Source organism: Chamaea fasciata, unplaced genomic scaffold, assembly GCF_029207755.1.
Source record: "Chamaea fasciata isolate MVZ Bird 193981 ecotype frontalis unplaced genomic scaffold, bChaFas1.0.hap1 SCAF_16, whole genome shotgun sequence".
In the NCBI taxonomy this organism is placed as follows: Eukaryota; Metazoa; Chordata; class Aves; order Passeriformes; family Sylviidae; genus Chamaea; species Chamaea fasciata.
In genome coordinates, this window is record NW_027094101.1 from 12,690,422 (window position 1) to 12,717,758 (window position 27,337).

Genomic DNA, 27,337 nt, shown 5'->3' on the forward strand with positions numbered 1-27,337 from the left:
GGAGCCTGCAATGCTTGGAGATCACACCGGGCAGTTGCTGATATAAATGAAAGGGCATGACTCTCAGCTAATTTAATTATGTCAATCATTACTCCCTGTAAAGTAATATTCTCTCCCCTCCTTTTCTTTTCTTGCCTCTCTGCTGAAGTGTTTAATGATGCTGTAGGAAGAGGCTGAGGCCTGAAGAAGTTACATGAACCTCTGACACTGGCACTGTTGCATAATGAACCCTCAGGCTGCTGAGGATGGACAGGAGCTCTGGACATCAAGCAGGGACACCTAGAGCTGCCCAGGACAGTGTCCATCCAGCTTTGGCACAGCCCCAAGAGCCCAGAACCTGTCCGGGTACCCCAGTGCAGCCAGTCTGACAGTGGGAAATGTCCCCTGAGCAGAGGGAACCCCCCGGTGCCACCCCGTGCCCCGTGTGCCCAGGGCCCCTTGCTCTGTCACCAGGCACTGTGAAAGGTCCTGGCAGCCTGCCCCAGGTCCTCAGGCACACTGAGGAGGATCCCTGAGCCTCCTCCTGCCCTCCAGGTTAGGCAGTGCCACATCACCTTGTCCTGGGGAGGCCAGGCTGGCCCCAGAGCTCCAGCTGAGTGGGACCCAGTGCAAAAGCCAGCAGCACCCCTCAGCAGCGCACACACCATCACCATCCAGCGGCCCTGCCATGGAGGCACACTGCTGCCTCTTCTCACGTGCTAACAGACACTTTCTCTTTTACTTTTTCAGTAATATAACTGGGGTTTTTTTCCACTACATTTGTGGTCCCTCCTAAAATTCACTCTCCTCAGCTGCATTTTCTTATCAGTTTTACAGAAGACACCATCCCACACTGGGAGGGTGGGGAGACCCTGGCACAGGGTGCCCAGAGAAGCTGGGGCTGCCCCTGGATCCCTGGAAGTGTCCCAGGCCACGCTGGACGGGGCTTGGAGCAGCCTGGGACAGTGGAAGGTGTCCCTGCTCTTAGTCTCTTCCAACCCAAACACTTCTGTGATTCCATAATCTCTATAAATCATGATTCTAGTGACACAACCAGAGTTTACATTTAAAGCCTGTTCTTCCTTAAAAGCACTGCACAGTCACAGAGGGTCTATAGCCGGACCATTGGAAGATTTGGGATCTGTGCTGGGGCTCCTCTTCTATTTTCACATGCAAGCCTCTATACTGCTGCTGAATCAGAGGCCTTTAAGGGTTAATAAACAATAACACATAGGTTTGGAAGTTAAACACTGACAGTAATTTGTCACTGTCCCCATATCATTACAGAATGAGGACACTTGGAGATGTCATGTTACAGAATTCGACGTAACAAGAAGAAAACTGACTAATTGCTAATTCTGCTGTTTCTCTTCCAGGCAATGGAATTCTTAAATATCTTCCAAATGACAAAAACAAATAACACATTTTTTCTTTTTGGTTTTGCTTGCTTCATGCCCACCGCACCACAGAGATATTCCCTGACAGAAACACTGGATGAGGCGAGGAGATTGGATGGGATGTGAAATAAACCCATGACATTTGGGAAAACTTGACAGGCAAAGAAAACACCACACAAAACCCCACACATAAACCAGACCTCCAAAACTTTTAAAAGCAGCAGCAGCCAAAGAGCTGGGATTGCCAAATTAATTCAAGTTTGAATCTAACTTCTCATTATCAATTACCAGTTTTTCTAAGGTTGTTTTCTGTTCTGTCAGTCTCCTGTCCAACAGCCCTGTGCCAGACTGGGAGGTGGGAGAAGTCAGTGGGAGAGGTTTTTCTCTTCTGCACACAGCAACAATGGCTTGTGAACAATGCGCAGATGTTACAATGCTTGTTTCACAGGCTGCTGCAATGATTACATGTCATTAACTAAACAAAGAAAAATCTGATATTAAAAGAAAAGGAAAGACCTGAAAAGGAATATTCTCTCTCAAGACACTTTTCAGTTTTTACAAGCTTAGCCCACTGCCTTTGCAGATGGGTTTGTGGCAGGCTCCCTTCACATGAACAACATCCCTGACAGAACCAGACCAGGACCTGGATGATCAAGACAATGGTATCCCAGAGAGTACTGAAAAGCCCAGGGAAAATCAGTGTCCCTCTGTCTGGACAAAGGCTCTTTCTGGAATGTGTTTGATGACATCCCACACCCCCCTGCAGGGGAAGGGCGAGTGACTCCCAAAAGACTGAATCTTCAAACTGCAGATGTGCAAGAATAACCCCCCCAAGAACCAGGATTTACTGCGGACTTGCATAAATCTTCATGTGGTGCCTATTTATGCCCTAAAGGCTCCAATCATTGTGACTCCAAAAAAAAAATAGTTTTTGTACTAAAGGATAGAGGGATCACTTCAAACATGAAAATGTGTTTTAAAGGCTCATTGTGTACAGGGCATTTGCACACTGAGAATCTCGAGTAGCACTTTAGAGAGAGTTCTCAGACAGCTGATGTACTTTACCCTGGAGTACTTCTACCATTGGCTTGATATATTTGTTTATGCATTTTATAAAAACTCTTAGTTCAATAAATACTGCACGATCAAATAGCATGCTTTTGAATTATGCAAAATTCTATTATACATATTGTAAATAAACTCCATGAAACATTAATCAACTTTGCAATGGTTTCATAAGGACTCTGCTCAGTGCTTTCTCTTTGGTATATTTTGAGCATTACAATTCTGCTGTAGGTTAAACTTTTCCAGAAAGGAAACTACTTTGGTATCAAGACACATGCAAATCTCTCAGCTGAAATATCATTTAATTTGCCTCTTATGCCAAAGCATGAGCAACATAAAGCCACTGAAATGAGAAATGAAGTACAAATCACCACGTCTATCTCAGCATGTTTAACACCATCGAATTGTTAACACTAGACCTGAGAAAATCCTGACATTATTGGCATTTTAATTCTTCTCTGATGTCACTGCAACAGAAACGCTCTCCCGGCTCAACAACTGCTCCTTTGCCCTCATTAAAAACAAAAATTGTAGTCCGTGAGCACCTGTTAGCAACTAAAGGTGGGAAGCACAGTGCTTTTCTGCTTGAAACACATTTAGCACTGTGCATATGAAAAAGTCTGATAGGACTTTCCAAGTGAATTTCAGAAAGAGCAGAAAATTCAGTTTAAAGAACCCTTCGATAATAACCCAACAAGAAGCATGGATAAGTAAATGTACTCACACCAGGTAAGTCTTCTGCTGTAAATATAACAGAGGATGAATTCTAATGGGTGATAAACATTCACAGGAGATGATTTTGAACTGAGAATTAACATGAGGGTTGTAGCACTGAGGAGAAACCTTCGGTGGAACTGCAGGAAGCTTTGTTTCTGTTTGGGTTCTGGGGATTTTTTTGTCTCTCTTTGAGCACTCAGAGCAAAGGACTCCCTTTTCCCCCTCGCTCAGATGATCTCCCAGTCTGCAATCACTTAATATAGAAGGAGGATGAAATTGCATAAAATCTTGCAGATATCAGAAGTCATACAAACCATAACGAAATAGAAAAGTGAATTTATCAGCAAACTGTGAAGTCATAGACACTAAAGGAAAATCTAATTCTAAAATTTCCTCGTCTGTTATACAATACAGACTTCCTGCTATCACTCTCTTTTTCCTGGTCTTACACTGATATCAAGAAAAAACCTCAATGACAACCCAAAGCAATAAAAAAAACCACAACTATTTTTTTCCTTATTTTAAGAGCTAATGAGGGAAAAATGATGCATGAAGACAGATTCCTTCATACAACTATGAGGAGATGCCTGTAACCCTTATTTTATTCTGACAGACAGACTTAATTACAAACACATCTAACCTCAGAAAAAAGGTTTTAAATATAACTTCTACATTATTATATTTTCTATATTTATGCAAGTATTTTGGCTATAAAAAGGAAATTATTTTAATCAAGGGATTAATGAGAAAACTTGACATTCAAATTAGCTGTTATTCAACTACAGTTGACAAGTATTTTTCAGGAAGTTAATTTAGTTTCCTTCTCTCTCTCATTTTTTTTGGTTTTTTTGGTTTGTTTTTTTTTTTTTTTCTTCCCCCACTAACTCATAACAGGAAGAGTTATTTTACCTTATGGGCACTGGTTTCTAGTCCCAGGTTGTTCCACTAAAGGGCAGCAGAGCAGCCAAATCCCAGTGAGCACAGCCAGCCCATCTGTGGGTAATTTCAGCACTCACAGATGCACCAATAACCACTGGCAAAGCTGCTCCAGCACAGGCTCAGAGTTCACTTCAGACAGATGTTCTGGCAAAGCAGGAGAATTAAAATTAAAAAAAAAAAAAAAAAAAAAAAAAAAAAAAAAAACACCTAAAATCCAATAAAAAATATCACCATTATCCACTCAGGGAGCAGCTTTGCCCTCTGATGTACCTGGAACAGCGAGAAATGCCACCCTGAGTGGTTTTCTTCAATAATAATTTTTCTTCAGCGATTTTCTTCCTTGCATTTCTCCACTTTCCCTGCCTGCTCCGGTGAGTCACTGCCTTGCTATCCCACCTCCCTTATTTATTTGGTTAGTTGCTTGCTAACTGCAGCTGATTTGCACTTAAAATAGTCATTCTCTTCCAGCATATCTAAATAATTAGGCTAATGACAGCAGCTTTATTTCTGTTGATTCAATAATGCATCACAGATAATATCACCATCCCCAAGTCTGCTCATTTAGGAGTCATTAATAAGGCCTTCCACCAAATGGCAGAGTTGGCTGGCACGCTGCATTCAAATAGAATAATGAGGATGCGGTTAGCTTTGTTTCATTTGCTCCTGAATTCTCATGTAAATGGGTTTTTCCTCCAGTGTTTCTCCATTATATCAACACCCAAATTCACTCCAAAAATGAATGAAAAACTGCCTTCTCTGTGTTCAGCTGAACTTAGGAATGCTGGAAAAAAAGCAGCAAATAAATACTGTGGCCCGTACCATACTCTCCTATTAATGATATTTATTTTTGATCATATTATTATATTAATTATATCAACAGAACAGTATCAACCCACTCCAGGTCACAATTACTGTGGGAAGCAGAAGACACGAAGGTTGATTAAGGCTGGAGATTAAAAGGAAAGCCCATCCCCACACAGAATCCAAACTGAGCGCTCCTTGATCTTTGGCTGAGAAAACACTTAAATTATAAAATCATTCCAAACACACATTCAAATAACTGGAAGGGTTGTCTGACTATAATGTATTTCAATGGTTTTTCCAGTCTTGAACTTATAATTGAAGTCATGAAACTATCCTCAGAGGCTGCAGGAACACAGAGGGGACCTACAGAACTCATTAGGTTTGCTCCTGGGGCCACATGAACTGCCAGCAACAGGAAACACACAACACACTTGGTTTGAAAGCATTTCCTTCCTACCAGCACTGCCTGCCTGGCTTACAGCATCATTGCTAGTTGCTTGCTACAAAAGATGGAGATTTTTCTACCATTAATCCAAAAAAAACCCACAAAAACAAAAAAAAGAAACCAACAAAAACACACAAACAAACAAGCAAACAAACCCCCCAAACCAAACAAAAAAAAAGGAGGAATTTGAAAAAGTATCAAAGCTAAGTGAAACTGCATCCCATATTACAGGACTCTGAGATGAGGTTTACCTGAAAGCCAAGGCACTGATTTTCTCCCTAAACAGATCAATAAAACATTTGGGAATCTACAGCAATGTGATCGGATTCAATTCAATGAAAACAGCTTTCAAAAAAACCTACTGCTACTTTCAAAGATTTAAATCCTATTCTTTCATCATAATTCTACAAATACATTTTAAAAGCCACTGAATATCATAAATGCGAATTCCTGTCTTCAAGTTTCCCATTATGCATTTATAGATACACGATTTCTGTACACACAAATAACACACACCAGACTCACAAATACATTTCTAATGCCATACATCAGAGGAGCTGTTTTAACTGGATTGCATCAGTTAAAATGCTCTGTCCAACAACAATCGCTTTTAGATGTTGATGAAAGAATAAAAGCACCAGTGTTGCCCACAGCAATCTGCAAAGAAGGACATCCTGCATTTTGTTGTGTAAGAAATACCATTCACTCATTTAGACAATTACTCTTCGCTTGCATTTATTTTTTCTCATCTGAACTATGCAGTGGAAAAGCTGTTGAATAGCACAAAAAGAGCCACTCTTTCCATGAGTCATTGAATCCGTAATCCCTGCCTTATGAGTCATATCATTAGAACATCAATATTCAAATCAATATCAATAATCATTTCAATCCTTTTCTCCCGTTTCACTCATCTGTCAATCCTGTCCCAAGGGAAAGGGCTGTACCACATATTCCCTGTGCTCCCTGCACAGCAGCTCCTCCACCCCTCTGATCATTCCTTCCACCTTCCCCTGGACACCAAAATTTGCGTCCAGCAGCACATGTAAAACCAGAGAGAGGGCTGCAAAACAGCAGAGACAGGGCTGGATTTTCTGTGTTGAATGCCTTCTCTCAAAGTTTCTAAATATCCTATTTGCTTTTTCTGACAGCTGTCAAGCATCCAACTAACGCTGCTGAGAACTCCATCTGATGTTTCCAAAAAAAACCTTCTGAGCAATAATAGTCACACACGCCCTCATCAAGGGAAGATTTCCATCTATTATGAAATTCTCAAAGTGAATTTTATTCTGGCACTTTATCCTTCAGCTTTCTGCACTTTCCCAGTCAGTTTTAGTTCTGCCTGCTTGGAACAATCCTGCCTCAAAAGAAATACGTGTCATTATTTTGTCCCTTTTACACACTGAACACTCTAGATTCCCATGAACTTCCCCCCATCAATCCTCCTCATTGTAAAAAAATCACATCATTCAGTCCAGTGAAATACTGCCAGATCCCGTGGATTCGTTACACTTCACACTGGCTCATGGATGTGCCCCCAAATCTCCCCATCACTCCTCCTGTCTGTGCTGAGGTGCAGAACCCAATTTCCAGTCTCCACTGCCAAAGTGTGTCCAAGGCTGCTGCTCTCTCCTGGCTCTGGCTGCACTTTCCCCCTGCCCTCCTTGTCCTTGCAGTGAATCCCACTCCTCTTTCCTGCGCACAACTCGTGTCTGCTGTCTGCACCTTCCAGTGAACCCCACTCCTCTTCCCTCAGCACAGCCTGTGCCGGTATCTGCTGTCTGCACCACGTGTCCTTTTCTCAGCAACAGCTGCACCCGCCACAGACAGCACTGGGAGGTCTGGATTCCGTTCTATGGGATTTCTTGAAGAACTGTCTCATCAAGCAGGTTTGGCCTCCCAGTCCAGCCTTTTTGCAGGTGTTCCATGGACACGGCAGTTCAAGCAGCCAATCCACCCCCCTAAAGAACAGATGTCTGTGTGAGGACCTTCCCAGCTTTGCTGCAGAGAACATTTGTCCTTGGAATTTTGGAATTGGGCTTATTTTCAGGTTAGAATATTCTCAGGTGGCCTCTCCATACATTTTAGGGCTTTTTTTTCTTTCCATCCTGCACTATTAGCAATGAAAGAGTTCTGTTGTTTTTCTCCCCTCCGTTCCTTCAGCACTGAACCCCAAGATCCCATAAAGGAAGAGACAAAATCTCCCCTGGAATGCAGCATGAATCAGTCAGGACTTCCTTCCCAGATCTGAGGGAAGCAGGAGAAACATCCCACAGGGAAGAGAAGTGGGATGGAACAGAAAGAAGAGGAAGAGGAGTGTGCCTGGGACAGACTGACAAAATCTCCAGAGGGTGCAGACAAAACAGTGCCTGGGATCATTTCCCCACTTGGAACAATAAGAAAGGTCTCCCAAGAAACCACAGAGGCAGTGTTTGGATACCAGGAAGGAGCATTAGCATTTACAAGGATCTGCATTTGGGACCAGTGTTCTGAAAGAAATAATTTATTGACACCTGGAGACAGAGCCACAGTCAATTTAAATGTGGGCCATTTTCCTTAAGAATATGAATCATGAAAAATTTATCTCCTGTTACATCAAAGTGTCTTTCAGGGAAAAGTAGAGGGTGGTACAAATACCCCTAAACCTACAGAGGATCAGGCTATTTCATTTAACTGCACATCAGTTGGTGCAAAATATTTTTAGCATTTCAACAAGTGAACTTTAGAGCTGCTTTAAAAGTACCCTCTGAAGAATGTCACTGCTCTCTCCCTCTGGTACCCAGCAAAGCTGAAGAAAAACCCAACTCTAATGTTATTCATCAAGTTATGCAAATGCAGGTTTCCTGTGCTAGTTAAACATCAAGTCTAAACGAGTATATTTTTTACAAAAACACAGTGTGCTGTTCTGAGCATACCTGCAGCTTGTAAATCCATATCCTCCTGAACACATTCCTTAAATAAACATTCCTGAGCCAGTAACAGGAACTTGTATTGAGCCGCCATAAAATCACCTGTGTACTATCTGCTTTCATTAGTTTCAGCGGTTTTATTGTCTTATTAGCACTCATCATTGTTTTATTCCTCCAGGTGAGTGTTATTTGAAGCCAAATGATTCATGTATTCAGAATTTCTGCCTTGACTGACAAAGACATGTCCCTGAAGCTGGTTCTGCCCTGATCCATCCAGCTCCTGTTGTCAGATTATTCAGCTGTTTTAGCAGAGCTGAGCCCCTCAAAGTGTGATCAGAGCACACAGGGGAGCAGAGCCCAGTCCCAGGGGTGGGATTCTGCCACTTCATCCTCTTTCCCCTCTAACTTTGGATTGAACCCTCTGCAGATCTTGTTAATTCCACGAGATCTTTGCATAATTCTATTTCACATTTTTGCTGCTGGGTTCCATCCATGGTGCTCCTGCCTCCTGCATGCTTTTCTTTACAGCTCTCCATTGCACTACTAGTGACCAAGGTGCAGAAAGGCTCGACAGAGAAAACAAGGCCTATTGCCTGCAGGAAAGGGCTTGGGAACAGAAAATACAAATATTTGGAAACCATAAGTCATGCTGAAATTTTCTTTTGGGTTTCAAGGAATCTGAGTGGCAAAGCAATTGATTTGTTCTTCAATATCCTAACCTGGCTTACACAAAAGACAGAAAACCATCTTAAATTATTTTGTCTCTGCAATTCCTATTACTTGTAGGCTGTGTGGATCTAAAAATCAATAGCACACAACATCTTGGTCTTGATAAAAACATAATTTGTGAAGGATTTCAGATCAATCTTTTTCTCAGTGTAGGCCCTATATATATATATATATATATTTGGGGTTTTTTTTAGAACTGTGTCATTTAGCTGTGCAAACTATCCTTCAAGATGAGGGAAAAAACCACCACAAAAAAAACCAACTCTCAAACAAACAAAACCACCCTGCCAGTGTTTCTCTTCTCTTTTCTAGGTGTGCTCACAAAACAATTTTTCTGAGGTGCAGAGGAGGAAAGCAAAAACTTCACAGTGAAGAAAACCAGGGGTTTGATTGGGTGTTGCAGGGGTAGGGTTAATTTTCATCACAGAAGCCCATGTGGGGCTGTATTTTGGATTTGTGGCTACACCAGTGACGATAAGAGCGTTATTGCTGTTGTCAGGCTATGGCTGAGCAGTGTTTGCACAGCATCAGGGCTTGCTTTGTTTATTTTTGTTTTCTCTTCTTCTTTTTTCTCAATCTCCCTCCTCCACCACTGAGCTGGGGCTGCAGAAGAATTTAGGAGGGGACAGAGCCCTCCCTCTGCACACACAGACACGAGCTCCGTTCTTTGACCCACTGCCCAAATTAGCCCTGATTAGTGTGCAATGGGTTCTGGTAGGTCACAAACTGCTCTCGTTAATGCATTAACAGATGTAAGCATTAAATACTGTAAAAGATAAAGGGTCAACTACTTGGGGAGAAATCCCAAATTGCTAAAGCCCAGTGGTAAGTCCTGGAATGCTGCACAGTGCAGTGAGCTCCCAGAAAGGTGCACAGTCACTGGCAGTCCTAGGGAGGTACATCTCACTTTCTGATATTAAGCACTCCTGAAGGAAAAGTAAATGCTGCCAAATGCAAATCTACATCGCCAAACTCACGTCGTTGCACCGATTTAAATTTCTTAAATGATGTATAGCATGAGGATAAACTTTTCATTTTACATCAACAGATCTCTCAGAGCTCTCCTTCTTCCCCGGAGATGCATTTTCCAACTGCCACCCCACATTCAAAATACAAATACCTAGCAGTTCTATGATTTCTCACACATCTTGCAGGAGCAGTAAAAATTCCCACAAAGGATGTTGTTTATTGCACAGGAACTTCACTACACCACGGACTTGTGAACTCAGTAACTAACCTCAAACGTAACGGTGGGACAAAAAGGAAATGAACTTTTCCCCACCTCTGAATTCCTGCAATCCAATGCTGCTATTCATTTCCATGAGCAGCAGCAGCAGAGACTCCGCCGGTGCTACAGGACCAGGCTGTGCCCAGGGATGCTCAGCAGGACCTCAGGTCAGGGCACAAATGGCCACCTGTAGTGGCATTAAATGGGCTCTGAGTGTTCTGTGTGCAGGGACAGCAATTCCCCACGGACCACAGCCCTGAGGGACCTCACTGCTACCCTGAGTGATAAGACTTTTACCCTGAAGGACCTCACTTTTACCCTGAGGAACCTCACTTCAACCTGAGGGATCTCACTTCTACCCTGAGTGACAACACTTTTACCCTGAGGAACCTCAATGTACCCTGAGGAACCACACTTTTTCCCTGCGTGACCTCACTTTTACATTTAGGGACCTCACTTTTCCCCTGAGTGCCCTGCTGAGGTTCAGGGCTCTCCCTGCCCCAGCCATGGCCAGGCTGCAGCAGCAGGCAGCATGGAGCAGCACTCAGTGTTTCCTCCAGCAGCACAGCCCAAAGCTCAGAGCAGCCTGGGCAGGTTTAAACTTTGCTGTTCTGAGCTCCCCAGGTGCCTGCCATGGCTGTACCTCCACTCTGAGAAACCAGAAGAAGTTTCAGAAGTCCATAAGCTCCGGAAAGAAAAGAGGATCAAGTGTATATCTTCATTAAAGGATGGTGACACCCTTGACATGACCCAGATCATCACTAGGAATGTCACATTTCAATTAGCTCTGCCCTGTGCTGATAGGGCTTTGCATATCACACACTTTCCATACACATTTAATAACTGCAGGAATTTCTTAAGGAAAAATTTCAAATTCTTATGAGACAGGAAGGAGCATGAAATTATAAAGTCTTTTTCACTGTTAAATGAAAAAATCATTAACAATAAAAGTTACTGGATTAGAGGCAGAGCAGAGCAAAGACGGCCCAAGAATATAGACAATGATTTGGGATTTGAGAAACATGAATTCAAATCCTAGCTCTGCTATAGTCCTTCTCCTGGCACATCACTCAGGCTGCTCAATTTTCTGGCTTCTCCTTCTGTAATAAAGAGATAATAGCACACACTAATCTCTCTGGAATATTGAGACTTGATATCTCTTAAATGCCACGGAGCTGTGGAAATGAACTTGATCAAAACCCTCTTAATGCTGCAATCTGGAGAAGATCCAGAGTGCAAACAATTGCCAGTGGAAGCATTCGGGGTGTTTACATGCATGTGGAAATGCTCATAAAGCCTGAGTAAGAAAATGTCAGCACTGTGATGTTTATGAAGAAGTATCTCAGTGGTGTCAGAAAAAGGGCTGCTATAAATAAAGAGATAGAGAGATAGAGAGATAGAGAGATAGAGAGATAGAGAGATAGAGAGATAGAGAGATAGAGAGATAGAGAGATAGAGAGATAGATAGAAACCAGGCTGTACAGGACATTCACAGGCTAAGGCCAGGCCTGTGAATTTAACAGTTAACCCCTGAGGTTTTAACTTGGGTAACTCAAAACACCACTTGGGAAGATGGAGAATTCAGAAAGTTCACAGAAGAATCTGTCAGAAAGAAATAGGGACTGAATTCTTAGAAGAAAGAAAAATTAAGAAATTGCAACAATGTTTCTTTACATGTGCATTTGTATACAGCCAAGGGAAAATTACAATGCTAATTGTAGTTAGAGTTATAATTTGCAATAATCTACAGTGATATTTCACAAAAAAAACCCTCACGTTAGGAGTTTGCCACTTGTTTTCAAGATGTCCTATTCGATTCCAGTGAGTCTTATACTCCTGAATCTGCTTTGAGAGAGGAACTTTAGCTGCCCAAGTAAATACAGAAATCATCTGCAGCAGTGGTAAAGGACAATCTAAACAGAGTCAGTGTCTTTCTTCCTGTATTTCTGTAGGAGGATCATGGTTTCAGTGAACTGAGCAGCAGAACCACCTGTAAATCACAACAGACCACTGATACTGTGTCTGTAGCCCTTTCACCACTTAAAAAATGACAAATTATAGCAATAGTTTAACAGGGACTCCTATAAACCTGCTCCCACACAACTGCTCTTTTGTCCAAGATATTGGTGATTTTACTCATACAAACTTCACCTTAATGACGGCAAGAAAAAAAACCCCACATTTTCTTCCCCTGTGGGAAATGAAACATGGAACATGCAGGCTTAAAAAACCCCAAGCCCACCAAATTAAATAAAAGTAGTATATTTAGCTCCCTAAACAGGAAAGCACATATCTAGTGAGACATTTCTAACTAATGGAAAAGCAATATTACAAATCAGCCACATAACACTGAATTACCTCACAGCAGCACTGGGAAAAAAAAAAAAATAAATCCAACACAGGTCAGGCTCAGCTACCCTAGTTAAACTTTTTCTGAAGCAAAAACATCCATGAGAATATTCTGCTGCTCCTCATTAGGAGCTGGTAAATGCCTCGCTGCTCCTGGTCCTTAATGAATTCCTACAATAACTGTTGAAGATATTTGAAGATATTGCAAAACAACAATGAATATTATGACAGTGGAGCAGATCCTAACAACTAAACACTTCCCCATCCTAGCTCAGATAAAGTAATGGAGCAGAACTTACTGCATCATTTACCTTGTCTAACTACCATTCTTCATCCTCTTTTATTGTAATTTGCACATATCAGTAATTCAAAGTGCTGCAATTTCAAAAATATTCAACTCTCTAGACTAATACTCTCATTCAGACTGCAGCAGAATAGAGAGAGATGAATAAATAAGAATACCATCATTAAATCTTTTTCTTCTCTATTTATTAGAATAAAGTTATAATATTGGTTTATTTCTAAGAGAATTATGGTATTTTATAATAGGTCTCTTTCACAATTATTTTTTTTTTCCATGCCTCTCAGGTAGAAATCTCTAGATCACACTAAACTCCTCAGACCCCTCCATGGCATGCTGTGATGTTTTGGAAATTAGATTTATTGTTTTAACAATTTTTAAAGATGGGTCTAATGAGGGGGAAAAAAGGACTCATAATGCCCCATAATATTTTCAACGCAGTAACAGCTATTTCTCCCTTATTTTGTTCTGCACGTTTACAATTCCAAGAGAAACACAGCTCGCTCTAAAATTTGAGAAAAGGGTTTTAAATGCCTTTCTTTCACTGGCTTTATAGACCCCTCCTGCAAGTGCCCCTGTGTCACTGCCAGACTGCAGGAGGAGTGACAGCAATAAGACTTTTAGCATAAATATCTTTACATCCAGCAGGGTTTAAAACATGGACAGCCATGGCAGACCTTCCAGAGAATGAAGCTGTCAAATTAACATGAAGCAGCACCCCTGGCTCATCCTTTCTCTGTTACTTTAAAATCTCCTAGTCAAGGAAAGGTGCTACTAATGAACCAAGATCACTTAATTACAGTATGTTTATCAAATTATGGAACAGCTGTTGTTGTATGCACAACCTGAAGAGTAAGGAAAAACCCAACAGAACGGGTGAGAATTGTATAAACTTTCTGTCAAACACTGAAACACCTCTGGTTTTTTTTCTGTTTTCAGAGAACTCCGGTGCAATCCCGAAGGGAAATGTCTTGTTTGCCAAAAGGCTGCAGTTTCAGGCAAGGGAGGTGTGTAGGGGAGGGCAAAGCACAGCAATTCATCTTCCAGAATAAACTCGACTCTGAGAAATGCAACACAGCCCAAGTGTCCAACCTTGTGAGAGCCCTTCAGCTCCCTCCCAGCTCACACGGATCAATCCCAGCTCCCGGGCTGCACTTTGAGCTGGGATGCCACAGGCAGAGCAGGGGGCTCCTGGTGCTGGCCCCAGCCCTGCCCTCTGCAGCATTCCCCCCTCAGGGAGCCCCAGTTTGTCTCAGTGCAGTGGGAGAACCTCTCCACACCAGGGCATCAGTGAAGGCTCTGCTTATCTGGGTTTTACATCCACTGCTGCTATAGACCCACTGCCAGTCACCATTTGTCCTTGATTTCCCACTGCATATTTGGAACAATTCTATCTCCTCTGCCTGTCATGTTTATTTTCAGTGGTTTTCCGGAGCTGTCTTCTCTTGCTTTGTTTCCTGGTTTGCTCAGTGCACTGCAGCTTTGCTGGGGTACTGTAGGCATTACTGCACCATTAATAGAAGGTCAAACACCTAAACCCATAGGCTGGGAAACTGAATTTTAAAATCCAGGCTTTCTCTGGAGCTAGGCTGTTAAAACTGGACTTACCTCAACATATTTCTCTATCAAAATGAAATAGGAAAATACTGCAAAGCAGCTACAGGTAGCAATTGAACTAAAATTCAACCACAGGACACTGAACACAAAATTCCACTATTACCAGAGATTTTTAAGAAGGGGCAGATATTTGTTTCAACACACACAATCCCAGCACCTAAACACCTGCAATTTCTGGTTTGAAATGCTTTTCCTCAGGCAGGGAAGGGGCCAGAGCATTTCAGCAGCGAGGCAGCCGTGCCCCGTGTCCCGGGTGAGGAGGGCATCCCGCCCAGGCAGATGGAGCTGCCAGCAGCCAGCTCCCATCCAGAGCTGTTTCCAGGCAACCCTCGGGGCTGGGGCTGAGCCTGCTGACACAGGGACCCCTCAGCTGATGGATGGTCCTGCTGCTGCCTCATGGGCACCGGGGAAAACCAGCCACAAATGATGCACGGGGAGGTTTGGGAGCGTTCAACCTCCCGCAGGTTCCAAACGAGCGTTTTCTTCTTTCTTGTGTGAAGTCCCCAAACCTCGGCTTTAGCTGGTTGAGGGAAAATGAAATATCTTTTCCTGGAAACTACATTTACAGCTACTGAGGCATTGTGTTCACAGACAAATTAATGTTAGCTTCCTCAAAACATGCTGTGATTATCTCAGGGACCGCTGTCTCCCCTGGGTTGGAAACCCCAACCTCCTCCGTGCAATTTTTGCCAGAATTTTTCTAACAAAAGCTGTCAATTGCATCAAATTCTGCTAAGGGCTGTAAGGTTATTCTGTGCTAGAAAATACTGTTCGTGACAGAGGAAAAGCTAAAAGCAACAAGCATGCTGAGCACTACAGAATTGATTTAAATCTATCCTCAAGATGAACGGGCTTTTTTCTTCATCCAGTAAGCCGTGCAGTCTTTTTGAAATAACGAAATCTTATTTCAAAGACATTAAGAGGAAGATTCTATTCAGTGTAGGAGAATAAATGCAAAACTCTTCTATCTTCTAGCGAGGAGTGTGTGTCTAATTTTTTCTGTGACATGAAACTTTGTGTGTTGGGGCAGAACTCAGCTGCTCACATTAATGCAGTGGAACAAAAAAAGAGAACACAGTCTATTATTTTGTCAATACCCATGTGCAACACAGAACAGAGGAGAGTGTAATTATAAATGTAGACAAAGCAAAAATATACTCAGCCTAATAAAGAACAAGCCATGCTCATTGCCTGATACAAAATATCCGAGAACTGGAGTTCATTTTAAGCAGAGGATTATTTAAAACTGTTTAAGAGGTATAAAAGACACATCTACCACAATTTACACAGCTTCGTCTGATACTTCTGTGTTTACTGTAAGTATGGAAAGTTATGCCCTGAATAAAAAGTGCTTTATCATAATTGGTTTTATGTATGTGCTACAAAGAAAAACTTTCCTGAAGAATAAATTCCAAGTATGAATGAGCAACAAATGTTTTGGATTTGAAAGCCTCTTCTCAGAAAGGGAAAAGGCAAAAAAATTAATCAGCACGAATACTTTTTTCACATGTCCTATAAAATTTTGGAGCCTAATTCATGATGTTCCCTATTCTGACTTTATGGAGAGCATTTTTGAAAGAAAAGCATGATGAATTAATTATCCATAGCTGTTCTGAGGGAGAAAAGTGTCTGTGAGTAATCTGACCACAAAGTAATCAGCCGGAGGCAACACAAACACGACAGTGACACAACCCAAACACGTACGAGGGAAACACAAGAGAAAATCACTTTAACCCACAGCCAGAAGCAGGTAAGATCATTTTCTAAGCATGTCACTGCTCACCGAAGACTAAAAGCCATCAGATCCTTCCCTTGTGCTCTGTTAGTCTGGTGATGCAGCAAGCTGCAGAGTCCAGAGGAGTTCTGCATGAATTGTGAGAGCACAGGAGAGATCTTGGAAAATCAAGAGGCAAGACAAGAATCAGGGACTTACTGAGAGGAGGCTCTGCTCATGGAAACAATAGGCACCACTCGCATGGGGCTTCTCTGGAGTTTCCTGGGAAAAGAAAAATACATTCTTATTGGGAGGGAGGGATTCAGGGCAGCTCCTGCTTGTGCCCTGCACTCAGGGAAGGCTGAAAGGTTCAACAAAACCCACAATTGCTAATGCACTGCTTGGGCTGTCACACACTGTTGGGTCAGAAGTGCACTTTTACTGTAGTACAAAGCCAAACAGCAAAATCTGGTTATTGATTCACAAGTGTGATTTCATAATTTATTAAACATTCCACGGACAGTAAATATCTTCAGACAGTTTGCAGCGCATTTGAAACCAAAAATCTATGTTTTCATTGCAAATTTACTTACTAAAATAGACATTACTAAGCTATAACTGTAAATTTTCCCCAGCACAGGTTTCTGTTTCAATAGGAACACACCACTGTAATTTGCTCTTTGTGTATCCTCCAATTGAATATTTGCAGCATTTTTGCAAAAGAAAAGTTATTATAAAATGCAAAATCAAGAGAGGGGCATTCAGAATATATTTTACAAGCACATATTTGGGAATTCCAATAGGGTAACACCATGCCATCCCTTCTTATTAATGAGCAGCTGTGACAAGTAACATTTGACTGAATTATTCACTGAATTTTAGTAGGTACAGTGAGCTCAGCCATGTTTTATCTAACAGGTTCTTCCTACATGCATTTTTCATTTCCATGTGCAAATGGCAATATGTACTCTTCGGTAGAAATACTCCTGAAAATAGAACTGTTGTTCAAATTTTGAGTCTCCAAAAATAATACACACCTAGTTCAGGGTATAATCAAATCATTCTGTGAATAAACTTAATAATAAACTTTTTATCCACTTCAGTAAAATTCCAAGCAGTAAACATATTGGGTATTTTTTCACAAATTATCCTGCCCCTTTATATGTCGTTTGACTTTAAATTAAAAAATAAAATAAAATAAACAACTGACTAAAAAATTCAGTGGAGTTTCTTTCTAATGCACCTGAGAAAAAATGGGAACAAGAACCACCAGCAGCAGAAAGGCACATGCTCTGTAGACATGTCAGGCAGCATTGCAATGGTCACACACACTGATAAAAGACTTCAGGGTTTGGAAAGGTGACCAGCAGCAAACATTTGAAATTCTGTCTCCTTGGAGCTGGGACCAGCACTAGGGGAGCATCTCAGAGCTAAGAGCTGACTCCACACTGCAGCTCTCAGCAGCAATGGACACTGCCTGGCTGCCCAAACCCTCCCTACAACCCACTGCTGAGCTGAACACACAAGGTGGTTTTTATTTATGTGTTCTTGGGCAAAAGCCAGAGTGGCACACTTCGGAACTTTCACTTTGCACAGGTTTGTCCCCGCTGGAGGGAACACCCAGCCCTGCTGGGGCACTGCAGCCCCCTGGCCACCTCCAGCCAGCTCAGGGCAGCTCCCTGCGCAGGGCTGTGAAAAACGAGGTTCACTCTCCTGGTAAAATTTAGAAGTTTAATAAAGAACAATAGGAGACAAAGATAATAAAGCAAATTTTGCATTCAGCCAAGAGCACCCCTGCTATTTTGGAGACACCCTTTATATACCTTTTCTATTGCATCACCCTACTGCATATTCATAAACAATTATGCACATTTAAACTTTTCCCCAAACAAGTTTACATGTTCCAAGAACTGTTTAGCACGGCTCCTCCTCGGGTCTGCCTTTTTAGAGCAAGTGCATTTCTTGGCTGTGGTTTTTGCCAGTTCTTATTGCCACGTCCAGCCTGGGTTTTGGTCCATCCTTTCTACAGACAGCAGGTGCTGAGAGTTGGCATGTCAGTAACAGGGTCTTCATCAAACCTTCACTGGGTGTTATCCCAACCAAGCAGGCAGTTCAATTACCACAAGCATGACTGCATCAGTTCTTCCACTACTATGTCTAAGTTTATTTAATAGCAGAAATAAAAACTATTATAGCAAAGTTGCTTTAACATTATACACGTAGCATCCATTTTAATATTTGCGAAAAGCCAATACTATAATAGGTATTTATAACAGGGCCAATCTCACACCACTGATGACATTTCACCACCTGCCCCTCAGCAGGTCACGATTTCCAGGGCTTGTACAGGCCCCAAATCATCTATTTTACCAAGTACACTGTAATTTTTACCCAGATACTCAGGCAATACCTCAACAAGAAAAAAGATTTCAGGCATATTCACGTGATTTAATGAAGCAATTTTCAGTAGAAGGAGATACTGGAAGGGAGTAGCTGGAAAATGTCAGTGTTTTTTTGTGAAAAACCCCTCCTGTAATTCTGATAAAATCCTGTTTACAGGCCTCAGGATAACCTGCTTGGCTCTGCACTTGGGCATTACACCTTATTCCTTACAGTGACATGAAATGCCATTGGGAACTGCCCACACAACTACACGCAATCCTGTGGACAAACACGACGTGCACAATTCCAATGCTAAATTCCCTTTTCCTCGACTGCCATAAATTGTCCCAAAACACCAAGCAGGCAAGTTTTGCACCCCTGTGACTCAGAAATAAATTCCCAATCAGGGAAGCTTTGCTTGCAGCTGGTATTAGGATATTTGCATGTGCCAGGCACACAAAGAGCAGCAGAACCCTTCTGCAGAGTGACCACGGTGCTCCTGCTCTGCTCAGAGATGAGGAAAACTGGAGAGGCAGCTGGAGGAAGTCCAGCTGAGAGTGTAGGGAGAAGTTTGGCAGAGATGATGATGATGATCTATTAAGATTCACTTAAAAATGAAAAGGTGTTTCCAGGTGAAAGTGTCAGCACTGAGATAGATACCCCAGGGGTTTCTCCCCCAGGGCAGCAGCTCAGGCAGCCCAAACAAGCCCAGGTTGTTCTGCAGGGTCACTGAGAGACAGAGCCCCAGGCCATTCAGGCTTCATAAAATATCCCCAGAGCCCAGCATTCCAAAAGTATCCCAGACATGTTATTATTTTTCAGTAGAAGTGGCTTCGTTAAGCATTATATTAAAGGAAAAAACAACAACAACAAAAAGAACCTAAAGCAATAATAATCACTCCTAATACATATATACAATTACTAAGTCTGACTTAACATCTACTGCTTCAGACCTTTATCAAAAGCCTATGTCTAAATTGATCTAATCTGATATTTTTTAATTCTGTTCTAAAAATGCAATTAAACAATGATATCTGTTGCTGCAAGTTAAAAGCCATTCCCTTTAGATAACAACCAAATACAACAAGCAGTGAGTTCTGCCATCATTAGACTTCTAACCATATTACTTCTATTTTGAGGCTTTTTTTGTTTGGTCTCAGTTTAATTTCCTGTCAGCCTTACAAGAGATTTCTAATGTTTGGGCTGTAGGATATGCTCTGATTAAAAATAATCTTCCCAATTACTGCCTGGCATGACTCTACTGCCACATGCACTCTGCCACTGGCTTCTGCATTTCTGTCAGCAGTAATTGTGTCTGTAGCTTCTAACTGTAAATGAAAACCCAGGGGGCATATTTGGGTTCCAGTTTCCTTTGCCCAGCCATATCTTTTAATTTGCACTGTCTGTCAAAAGGAGATGTTTGTAGGCACTAAAAGGAAATCCTCAGAACATCAGCTTAAAAAAAGGGAAAAGGAGAAAAAAACAAAATGTAATTGGAATATGATAAACCACATTTGATATTTATGCCAGGATACTCAACACGGAGCAGCTCACTGCATTGATTAGCCTTAGAAGAGGGGGACTGAAACCATTTACTGAGCATTTCTAGCTGCACTTTATTACCATTAAATTTAATCCTGAATCTTAATCATCACCTTAGAATGGCCTTTTTTTTTTTTTTTTTTTTTTTTTAATTCAATCATCACAATGAATACTTTCCAGAACAGCATTTCTTATCACGATGAAAAAAAAAAAAAAATTATTTCTCAGGCTCTGGGCCCTGGCCTAAACTGTGGTGTGAGGTTTCCATCTGCAGCCTGGCTGGCCCTCTTTGCCCACGCTGCACCTTCCCTCCAGCCTTTCTGCCCCTGTGGGGACCCCCCTGCCTCTGCCCCCTCCATCCCAACGTGCTGCTGCTCCTGCAGTCCCCAGACGGGTCCTGGGGCTGTCTCGGGTCTGGCTCTGCTCTCCAGCCCCAGCTGGGCTCCTGCCTCTGTCCCCTTGGGAGCTTCCCTGGGACACCAGAGTCCCTGAGTGCAGCCACAGCCACCAGAGATGCGCTGGGTGCACCTTCAGCCCCTCCTGGGTTCCCTTTTCCTGCCAGGAGTGAGGGAAAGGTGTCCCCAGGGGATGCTCTGTGTGACAGCAGCACGATGGAATCAAGGTGCCCTGGGGAAGAGAACCTGGGGAAGGACAAAACACCAGCACAGGCTGTGCCCTGGGAAGTGGGCGCAGAAGAAACTCGAGGAGGAGAAAAAACATCAGATACAACGTCAGGAAGGAAGCTTTGTGTGGAAGCGGAAAAGCACATGTGGGAAACTCCAAAGGGTCACAGCAGGAAGATTATTAAGAAGACAGTTGCAGTCATTGCTGGAAGCATATATTCACTATAAAATAAAAAATACTGTAAAGTCCTCTGAAAATAATTATCTATGAAGTCTCAGTCTCTGATCTTTCAAAATTAAGTAATTTTTTTTGTCTCAAAATGAAAGTGGCACACGGCACATTTGGAATCCAAGGGATGCAGAGAGCATATTTTTGTACAAATGAATCATGGAAGTTTTCTTTTTGATAGGAGGATAAACACTGAGATTTGGTGAATGTGAGCAGGGATTTATCCAAATAGCACTTAAAATTGAACAGCTTCTCTTGGCAGAAGAACTGATTGGAAATATTAAATGCAAATGTTAGTGCTCTGCACTGTGTCTGCTGGTCGATGCTCGGTTCTGTGTTGTTTATATCTGTACCTGAGGGGAGACACTGGAAAGGTGAGAACAGACTCGAGCTCAGCTCTGTCCTGAACCTTTGGCACAGCACTGTATGTGTAACCTTCCTTTTGTAGGGCTCTGCCCCTCAGTGCATAGTCTGTGCAACCAAAGACTGGTAACAACAAATCAGAACTTTAACTCATCAGCTGAAAGGTGTGTGTAGTGGAAACTGTGTCCACCACTGCCTTCACCACTGCACGGTGATACAGAGCAAAAATGGCACAGAGCTGTTAAAATATTATTTTTAAGATACTGTACAAGCTGTGTAAGAAGTTCTTTGTGCCCCTTTGTGCCCTGAGCCCTTAAGGGCAGCAGGGCTGCACGTGCTGCAGCACAGAACCAGACTGTGATAACCTCAAGCTATCCTTGCTTCTATTTCCTTATCTTACCTGAGATAAAACCAGCATTCACAACGAATATCCCACTACCTGAGACTGAAACTGCCAGAAGGTTTAAATAAATACCTGGGTTTTTTAAAAAGAAGGTAAGTCACCGAGTTAAAAGGGTTACTCCTGTGGATGTTTACGTATTTATTCAGCACAAAACCTGTAGGATTAAGTATGGCAGTAAACATCTCATGAATTTGAAAGGCATGTTGGTCTCTTAAAAAAGGACCCTTCAGAATTTTGTCTGCAGAGAAGCTCAGGGGCAGAGCCTCAACCGTGGGAGAGGCAGCTTCCCTGTCCATGCAGGGAAGGGGCAAAGCCAGGCCTGGGAGTTTGTCCATTCCTATTCTCATTGTGAATCTTGTGAGTCCCAGAACTTCTCATTTTTCCTGTTTGCCTGTTTCTCCCCACTTTTCTGCAGTACACACTGTTCAGCCTCATGAGCAGGTAGAAGACTCCAGCAATAGCAGCAGCAATAACAGCTGTGCCTGCCAGCCTGAGAGCCTGCAGCACACAATCCAGGGAACAACGGGCTCAAAGGAGGTGCAGATATAACAAAATAATTTGGAAAAGGCTTAACTGGCCTCATCTGCCACCAGAGAAGTCCTTCCACCAATTCAGGTGGTGCTGTTAGCCCTGACTGCCTTGCCCCTGACAAACACTAGAAAGCAGGAACATTACACTTCCAGAGCAGAGGCTCTGCACTCTGCATTTTTAAACTAGTGGTTCTCTCATCTATCACAGGTCAAGAAATGAATTACACCTCTACAAGCGATGCAGTTTGCAAAGGAATATCCCATGTAGAGAGAAGAATGGTAAACTTACCTATTTTTTATCAATTTTTAACAGAAATTTTGACATTGCTTAAGAACTGTAGGTGCTAATAACATTTGAAATCAAGGACTAGAATAAGAAAAAATTAAAAAAAAACCCAAAGCCCATCACTTTATCCAACAGCTTTGTGATTTATGACACAATTATTCTTAGAGAAACAGCACAACTCTAGGCTACATCTCTGAGCCCTAACAGAAAAATAAGAGTTTGAGGGTCCATCACATTCCACGGGCCAGAGCATGTCTCTTGTAGACAAAGCAAAGAAAAAAATAAATCTAATTTGGGTAGACACACCAAATTTTCTGATCCAAAGACATTTTTATCACCACAGAAAACAAAAGCGTCATTTCACACACTGAAGGCAGAGAGGGGCTGGGATTGATCAGCTGAGAAACACCAATCTCCAGGAAAAGGGACTTTTGTAAGGTCACCAGGGCATGGAAGGGTCCAGCCTTCCCCCAAATATCAAATCAACTCTGCCGGGGGCATCCCCAGCCCCTGGCAGCCACCACAGGCCCGTTGCTGCAGAGAAGGGAGGAGCTGCTGCACCCTTGCACAGGGGCTATCGTGGCTTTATCAAAAGCATTCTTACAGTTTATGATGAAAAATCATTTCAGTCTGAAAAAGACGCAAAAATAAAATAATCTAAACCCGCCACGTTTGGAGATTTACTCCTGTTGCATAAAACGACTACAACTGATTTCAAAAGACAAGTTAGTGTTTGTTTTATACAACACAGGAGAGCCTTGGGCTGAAAGAATTATTTATTGTTGTTGCTTCCAGCTGGGTGCAATTTGACAATGATTACAAAATGTAAAGTCACAAGCAGGGAGGAGTCCATGCAGATCCCACACTGGAGTTCAAGGGCTCTCCGCTGATCAGAAGGAAAGGAGGGAGGAAGCTCAGCTGTGTCAAGCAGCAGGTTGACTTTCCATGGGAGGAAAAAGGAGCAAAAAAGCATAAATGATGCAACCCATAGGCCAGGCACACAGAATCCATCAGCGAAAAACTCTTAGGCTATTTGAAAATAAACAAAAAAGGTGAGGTGATTTAGATTTTTTTTTTTTTGCTTGTTTGTGGTTTGGTTTTGGTTGTTTTTTTTTTGTTTGTTTTTTAGCTAGAGTTCTTTCAGCAGGAAAGAACCAGACTTGCAAACACCACACATTTCGGAATGGCCAGTTCCACTCATTCTTTTCCTTCCTCATGGCCTTCCCCAGCAGCCCAGGAAGATGCCAGCCTGCAGGTCATGGTCCCTCCTCCATCACTCCCAGCAGCAGGAGCCTGAGCCCAGCAAAGTGACACCTGTGAAATGAACCCACTCATCACTGGCAGCGGGCAGGGGCTGCCAAGGCTGGGACAGGAGCCTGCCAGCTTCTGCAAATCTCTCACAGAGCATCTCAGCCTGACACTTAATATTCACACTGGATTGCAAGCTATGGACTCAAGGATAAAGCTCAGTAATAATAAAGATTCACGGTCTGACAGGCTCAGCATACAAATTCTCAGTGCAGAGCTCACTTTGAATATCATTTGGGGTTGGTTTTTTTTTTAATCTAAAAAGGAATCAGGAGTTTTCCTCTTATAAAAGAAACAACAGTACTTCCCATTTAGTGAGGGAAGCAATGGAAGGAGAAAATATAATTTCAGCCTACATTTAGATATTGGTAAAGAAGCAGCAAAATAGATACTTTATTTCAATATCAGAACACTGTGTCCTCAGTCCTTGTCTTGCTCATCAGACACAGGGATACATCAAATAAGCTGTGCAGTTTCTTTTTTTGCAGGGCCAAATCCTTTCAGCCAGAAGTACACTGCTTTAAACCATTTAAGAATTTGCCCACATTTCCAACCATTTACACCTTGTATTTATCCTGTCACCTGTGAAGCCAAAATCTCTGGAAATATTTAAAACCTCCGTATTTGTTGAACATGGTACCTCACCACCTCTCTCACTGGTCCCACGTTGGGTCACCAAATGAACAAATTTCTGGGTGCTGTTTAAACTTCATTCCACCCCTTCAGTCTTAGTCATGTTTTATTTTATATTTTATCCAACACTGATAGTACTGCACTTTGTACAGTGTTATCTTAGTTAGAGCAACTTGCTCCTGGGGTGTTTCTTTTTGCTCGTCCAGTTTTTGTTTGTTTTGTAAATGTTATATGTTTAGGAGGAGGTTTAAAATGAACAAAATTTTAATTAAATGCCTGATAGTTTTATACTGAAAATAAAGTTACTAAACATTGGCTCCCCTTAGACTCTTTTGCTTGTTTTTTATTTTGCTTCAAACGTCCACAATTCTATTACTAAATCTACCTTTTCCTTTTACAATCACATTGCATCACTTACCTCCATCTCACTAAATCACCTTGTTAGTCATTCACTACATTTCACTTCCTTTCATATTTAAATTATTCCATTTGCTTCCCAACTCCCCACATTACTTGGAGCATGCCAAGTCTCCCTCCGTGCAGTGATTCCTTATATTGCACCCTCACAGAACTCCCTCCATTAACACTTGATCATTCTCCCGGCAAGTTTTCCTGCAGAACTGCCTTGCAAAACAATCCCAGATTTACACATCCCTTCGTTTCATTGACATTTCATGAGCACCAAGACAGTCAGCACCACCAGGAGCCAAACTGCATTTGCTGTATCATGAACTAAGGGGTGACCACGGAACCCCAATCCTGCCCCAAGCACTCCTGTGCCTGCTGGACCTGCCCCTGCAGGGAATTCTGACTCCATCCCTCTGCCCACAGCCGCCAGGAGCAGAGGTATGGTGGGACATGAGACACAGAGGACTGATGCACAGTGGAGTCTGGTTTATACCATGAAAATGGAACTGTTTTCAATCCACAGAGGGAGTAAGCAGCTGAATCTCCAGGTCACACAATTATGATTGTTACGGCATAAACTGCTGCTCATCCTCACTCTCTTCTTGAGCAAAGCTACATTTCTCAGACTCCACTCACAGACAGCATGGACTTCTCAGACTTGATAGAGAAACGAGGCAATAGCTCCTCTATTCCCATAAAAAATATTTTTCTTCACAGACTTCTTAATTGAGCCTTGGAAAAAAATCACCTCCGATGCTAAGCAACAGCTCAGCATCTCTCTTTACAGAGTGCAGATACGGAAGTGCAGTAACCTGAGCTCAAACTGAGGATGAAGTGGTTGGAACAAAACTTAAACTGGCTGTTTCTCAGTGCTGCCCTCCCCGCTGCTTCTCAAGAAGGGTGTGTGAACAATCCCTCCTGCCAAAACTGGCTCCATGTACTGGCAACTCAGAGGAGACAGAATCTTCTCCACACTGATTTCTCCCCCTGAAAGCCGCTCTGCTTCTCTTTGGCATCTCAGTGCAGGAGCTGAGCGCCTGGGAAGTGCCCCAGGCTTGGGGCAGTAGGGCTGGAGAGCAGCCAGAGCCTCCAGAGCTGCCACCAAGTGCCCCAAGCTGTTTGCCAGCTGTAACGTCTTAGTTATCATTCCTATTTGCAACTCATCAGGAGTTAAACTGGATTCAAAAAGCTGCCACATCCACCAAAGGCTGCAAATCCCAGCCCGAGTCACCCGATCTTCTGGGCAATAACCAAACCCTGCCTGGCTGCAGTGTGCGATGTCTTTGTCTTTTCAGGGGTTAAGAGAAATTGTTAGAAGGACTAGGAAATAACTGCTTGCTCCAATGGAATTTTATCCCAAGTCAAATGAAAAATGGCTCAGTGTCTGGTTAATGCAGGAAATCACTTTGAAAGCATCAGATCATCACTGCTGCCAGATAAAGGTTTCTCTAAAGGAATCATGGCAATGTTTATGTGGTTTTTTGTTTGTTTGTTTTTGTTTGTTTGTTTGTTTCCTAATCTTACCTTGTAAACCATTTTGGAAATGCTTTTGGAATTAAAAAAAAAAATAAAACATTTAAAACCATGATTAAGATCTAGCCTACTAAAGCAAAATAAGATTATTCTCTTTGTCCAAAAATACACCTTCTTAGTTTGTAGCTTGCAAAATCTGTGCAGGAAGGAATTATTCAAGTCTCAGAGCCACACTCACAGAGAACTGGTAAAATGTCTTTGTCCTGTTTAAATATCAAAACTCTTCTGGGTATCACTTAGATCTACCCGTCATAATTCAGATACTTGTGAATAATTCAAGATGTTATGCTTTAACTTCTATCAGCAATTCCCTTGAAGAGGAGGAGTAAGTAAGCATTTCTTATAAGTTATAGCATGGATCCATATAATTAATAATTTGATGTACTTTACCTGTCTTACTGTTTGCTCTTGTGATATTAAGTTGGTATTAAATAAATAACAGACTCAGCTAGCTTGTCCTACTTTTCAAAGATGCTCCAGTTGATGTAATTGCTTTATTTGATTTATTGTTGCACCTTTACTCGAGTTACATATTCTGTTAATGTGCTGTCAATGGAATTAGCGGGTTCTTAGTAGGAAACTTTTTTTTAAACAAGCCAGCATTTTTTTATAGCAGAAGGAATGCACTGCTTGTACTTCCGTGGAATCAAAATCCCCTTTTAATGGTGGGAAGTAACCTCCTTCATCTTTGCACGTTTTCCTTGGCATGCTGAAGCAAACCAAAGATGACGTGCTGTTATCCAAGCACCCCACTAACAAACCTCAGAGGTGACTAAAGGCACATAAAATCATATGAAAACAATAACTAAAGTAAGCTCTCATTTTTCAAATAAGAAATCAGAGAAAGCCTCTGTCCAAGTGACTGTAAATTGTATATTAAGCTTACACAATATTGAAATTAAATCCA

General features: G+C 42.1%; 1 protein-coding gene across 15 annotated transcripts in view; it reads right to left on the reverse strand.

The window, feature by feature from the left end:
• The window catches only part of RBFOX1 (RNA binding fox-1 homolog 1), a 1,151,565-nt gene that overhangs the window by 640,525 nt on the left and 483,703 nt on the right, over positions 1 to 27,337 (reverse strand). For 14 of the 15 annotated variants that reach the window (XM_066197674.1, XM_066197696.1, XM_066197682.1 and 11 more), the window contains one exon: positions 16,410 to 16,472. In XM_066197674.1, coding sequence (XP_066053771.1) covers positions 16,410 to 16,472 — 63 coding nt within the window. Of the gene's footprint in view, positions 1 to 4,067; positions 4,254 to 16,409; positions 16,473 to 27,337 lie in introns of those variants that run through there. The other variant, XM_066197703.1, reaches the window with a different exon arrangement.